At 41.9% G+C, this 4,991-nt stretch overlaps 1 protein-coding gene across 5 annotated transcripts in view; it reads right to left on the bottom strand.

Moving 5' to 3' along the window:
• The window catches only part of ankdd1a (ankyrin repeat and death domain containing 1A), an 18,098-nt gene extending 13,483 nt beyond the window's left edge, over nucleotides 1-4,615 (bottom strand). For 3 of the 5 annotated variants that reach the window (XM_080759864.1, XM_080759862.1, XM_080759866.1), the window contains exons 1-4: nucleotides 4,473-4,615; nucleotides 2,576-2,679; nucleotides 1,360-1,464; nucleotides 914-1,012 (exon numbers count right to left, since the gene is read on the bottom strand). In XM_080759864.1, the coding sequence (XP_080615990.1) occupies nucleotides 914-1,012; nucleotides 1,360-1,464; nucleotides 2,576-2,679; nucleotides 4,473-4,506 (342 nt within the window). In that variant the 5' untranslated portion in view covers nucleotides 4,507-4,615. The remainder of the gene's footprint in view (nucleotides 1-913; nucleotides 1,013-1,359; nucleotides 1,465-2,575; nucleotides 2,680-4,472) is intronic. The other 2 variants (XM_080759865.1, XM_080759863.1) reach the window with 1 other exon arrangement.
• Nucleotides 4,616-4,991: the final 376 nt, after the last annotated feature.

Here is a 4,991-nt window from a genome sequence, read left to right as displayed (position 1 = left end):
GTCTATAACATCAATGGCTTTTGTGATTGATTGAAGCATCATTTTGACATGACACTGCCCCAAGTATGTACAGTATGTGAATTGTGAACTGCTTCACTGCACTTATACAGGTAGAATGTCAATGGTGATGGATGGTGTCTTGTACTCTCCACGGGGTGGAGGCTGGCTTGGTATAGAGTACTTCTGTCTTCTTGAGGCTTATGGTGAGTCTATACGGCGCGCGTGTGTGTGTGTGTGTGTGTGTGTGTGTGCTAAGAGAGCACGGTCATCTGCAAAGAGTACTTCTGTGATGTTCAAGTCTGTGGTCTTCGTCTTTGCCTGTAGCCGGCGTCGATTGAAAATACCATGCACCATCAGTTGGGTAGCAATTATAGGGGCTTTCTTAGCCCGTAGCACTTGCCCTAGCCTCGATGACCCTACAGGCGTATGCAAAGGCTCAACTTATGTAACTTATACATATAGCATTTTATGTAGACATATTATATAGATATTCCACTGTTATAGGTTCTTAGCTTACGTATGATTCATGAAGACTATTTTTATTTTTATGTTGTCTATTTTTGTTTGCTGTGCTTGCTTTGTTTTTGTTGTTTTGAATGTTATGCGATCTATGCCGCTGCGGGTTAGCTGGCTGTGACTGTAAGGAAGCTAATACAAAAATAAGTTTTACTCTTATTTACCTGCCCACCCCGCTGTTTACGGGGAAGGGCTCTGGAATGCTCCCAGTGTGTTTGACCTTTGACCTGGCCTTTCTGCCCTACATGAAGTGGTTGAAGGGATGGTGAGGAACTGCATGCTGGGACAGCAGAGTTCGTATACATGATTTTACACGCACGCACGCACGCATGCACGCACACACACACACGGTTAATAAGTGGAACGGTGCTGTAGTTGTGTAGAATGCAGAGCGTACTTTGTTTTGGCAGCTGAGCTGTGCACCGCTGGACACGAGCATCTGCAGGACCTTCAGGTGACCGAACCAGGACGCCAGGAGCAGCGCGTTCATTCCAAACTGGGTGGGAAACGGAGAATTAAATCATGATGTATTAGCCTGTTAAACAATACCAGTTCAAATCTAAATGGTCGTTTCGAGTCTCACTCCTCTGCCAGAGAGGGTTGCTAGGTTAGCGATTTTATAGGGACATTTCCGGTCGTATTATATTATTACTATTATTATTATTTTTTTAGCAAATATTATTTCACCAGTAAAAACACATTGAGAGTCTCTTTTTCAAGTGGGAACTGGCCAAGAAGCAGAAACAAATTTACTCTGCAATGTATAATCACAATAGGTTCGTGCTTTACCGTGTGTGTGTGCGTGTGTGTGTGTGTGTGTGCGTGTGTGCGTGCGTGTGAGACCATTACACTGTCTACTTCATCCACGTCTCTGTCATGGTCCAGCAGGAAACGAAGTGCCTGGACGTTCCCGGCTCCAGCTGCCCAGTGGAGAGCCTTACGGTCTATCTGAGAGAGAGACAGGCAGACAGGATTAACACCAGGGCTTTCAGCCGTGTTGGACGTTGTGTTCTGTTGTGGAGTCATTATGTGATTTCCTGTTTCCAGTCATATTGTCATATCCTGTTTCCATGGACAACATGGAGACTGTTTCCTTTCTGCTCAGTCACTAACAAAAGCACTGCTGATTGGCTGGAAGGTGGAAGTGTGTGTGTGTGTGTGTGTGTGTGTGTGTGTGTGTGTGTGTGTGTGTGTGTGTGTGTGTGTGTGTGTGTGAGAACACGCCCCCAGCCACCCTCAGTAAACTCACTTTATTCTTTGCTCTGTGTTGTGTGTGGTAGGGTTGGGTGACGATACGAATATATCGGCAATCGTGGATTGGATGAGTCCATCGCCCATTAGGCGATTTTAATTTATTTTTAATTTAGCAAAATAATACTCAACCTTATCTAAAATTCAACTCTTCAAATGTAGCCCAATTAACCTGTAGGCCTACAGCAAAATAAAGTGTGAGCTAAATGCGAATCATTTTGGGCCAGCAAACCAGCAACAGCTCCCGGTGGAAACACCCTTGTCCTTCTGGCGAGGAGTTACTGCAGGCTACATGTTGTTTACGTCTGTCACTCCAGTCCGGACCCAGTAAATAATATACAGTCACACCAGAATAAATAATATAGGCACACTGCTGTCTCGTGTCTCATCACAACCGACGTGCTTCAATGTACGCCCTGTGAAGTCGGAGGCAAATAAATATATTTAAAAAAGGAATAGACGTGGAGTGACAAAGCGTTAGCATTGCAACAAGCCAACAACAACACCAAGGCTGATGGTGATGTTTTTTCCTTGTCCGATTCAACTTCACTTCATCTCCGCCTGTAATATAAAACAGACAGATCTACAAGCTCTCAACGCGTAGCGAACAGCGCTGCAAAAACAGTCAGATCTCCACGACGCCTTGAGAGCTTGTAGATCTGCTTTTTTTGCGACTCACGACCGGCTGTTCTCACATTTCTTTTATAACACAAATATATCGCCCATCTGGATCTGCGATTTTGCCGATGGGCGATAGGGAAAACTTGGCATATCGCCCCCAACCTTTAATAGTAATCAGTAAACTCACTTTATTCTTTGCCTTGATGTTGACACCTTTCTTCATCAGTTCCTGCATCTTGTCAACGTCGTTTCTCTTTGCTGCATCGTGGAAGTCCTGCTCTGAGCGAAGCACTGGACAGACAGACAGACAGACAGACAGACAGACAGACAGACAGACAGACAGACAGACAGACAGACAGACAGACAGACAGACAGAGAGCATGGGTCAGTCCCTACTGACCCATTTAACGACCCATTTTAACACATTTGATCCCGTTGACAGGTATACTCGTCCTGATAAATTAATTTTGCGCAATGCGCGGGACGCTTTTGACGAGTGGGCTCGTCTTAAGGCGTTTGATATCGCTATAAAATTGCCGTTGGAACCGCTCCGGTTGCAAATGTTTAATTTCTCCCCCAGGGAGTGTACAAACGGATTAACCAAATAAGTTGGTTCCATTTGTACACTTGAGTTACAGGCCTGTTAAAGGGTCCATTTGGAACCCCCTCAATAAATCCTGGGCTTATGGCTGCATCATAGACCTCACTTTACTGCCTGCTCTATATATGTTTATTGATTCACATTCTGTTTTTTTATTGTCGTTTCATGTCATACGATTGTTAGATGCCACATGCTTCGTCCTGCTGCTGTTGCTGCTACTCAGTGGTGTAAAGTAACTAAGCACATTTACTCAAGTACTGTACTTTTTGAGGTATTTGTACTTTACTTGAGTATTTACAGTTTCCAATAGGCCTACTTTTACTTCTAATCCACTGCATCTCAGAGGCAAATATTGTACTTTTACCACTATACATTTATTTGAAAACTTAGTTATTACCGTAGTTACTTTGATTATTATTACAAAACCTGCAGTAAACACTTCAGCCCTATTGATTGATTGATTCAATCTAAACATTTTTGTAAAAAAGTATTGAAAAAGAAACTCTGCCTAACGATGATGTCACTGGTGGACGGGTTTCTGAACTGCCCACAGTTTTTTTCCACAGGAAAAGAATGGTGCCATTTTATCATAATTATTAGTGAGGACCTATTATATGAAGATTGGTTGAAAAATGGTGAAGTAGTCCTTTAAGCATTATTTAATCATAATTTATCATGAATTCATTGTATACTGTATAGGTATTGCATCCTAAATGTGCTTCATGACAGAGCCCAGGCAGTGCCCTGCCCGCTGACAGCATCATTAAATGTCACTTTTTTCCACCACTATTGCTGCTGTTTCTGAACTGGCCTACTGTTTGCTGATGATGTTTGTCTCAACTCAACCCGACAAGTTTAACCAGCTCGGGGGCAATCATGCTAAATGAAGCCTGATACTGTCATGCACATTATTTTAATCTCCACCAAGAGCAGCAAATATTCAGCTCACTTGGTATAGGCTTACATGTATTTAGTATAATAATAGAACAGGGTGAATTGAGTATCTACATATATGAACATACATATAGTGCTTTATTGGGTTATAAATCCTCTTTAATAGCATATAGTATATAGGCTGTATATACTTCCCATGTGCTCCCCCCTGCAAACTGTATGCAATCAATGAAACAATCAATCAATCAATCAGGCCAGGGCTATTGATTATAGCTCTGCCCTATTAGTGTTTAATGAATTGCATTAACTTGACTGAGGTTAGCCTGCTGCCTGATCAATATTGGCTGTCACAGACTCCTTGTTTTTCCTTTCTTTCCAAAAAGGAAATGTTGGCTAAATTCCTATAGAAATCAAACAATCAGAACATTTAGGCTATATTATATGTCACGCCTATTTTATAAAATAAAGCTAGTCTAACTAACGGATCTATCGCGCTGAGCCGTTCACTTCATTCAGAACAGTCATACATTACAAAGAAGAATGCTTATAGTTCCAGTTAAACCAAACGCATAATAAATCTCACACTTACAGATATCGTCTTCCGAAGCCAGATCGTCCTCCATTCTATCCTGTCAGTGTTACTTACGCAGCACACACAGCCGCAGGCAGCAGGTCATGTTCATTGACGTGGTGTGCGTATCATTATGATTATGATATGAATATGATATCACATTTCATCACGAAGGATGTTTCATTATTGTTCGCCAGCAAGCGCCAAGCAGTCAATTGAGGACGGAACATCCGGGTGCTGCTTCTTATTTGACTCCAGTCCTGAAGAGAGACCGTCCAAAATAACCAACCCATAGACACAATATATATCGGTGGTCCAACCCCATAATTACATAGTCCATCCCCCCATAGAGTTATAGCTTAATAGCTTACTATACCAGCCCACATTCATTATAATGTAGGGCAAATATATGAGAGATATTAATGATATCGTTGTCATTATGATGAGCAACATGCTATAGCTAGGCTACCAGCCTTCTTAATGGCCAGAGTGCATTATTATTATTATTATTATTATTATTATTATTATTATTATTAT

This window comes from Protomyctophum bolini (genome assembly GCF_963924005.1).
Source record: "Protomyctophum bolini genome assembly, chromosome: 1".
NCBI lineage: Eukaryota > Metazoa > Chordata > Actinopteri > Myctophiformes > Myctophidae > Protomyctophum > Protomyctophum bolini.
Note: the sequence above shows the minus strand (reverse complement) of the source record. Positions and strands in the feature narration are given on the sequence as shown.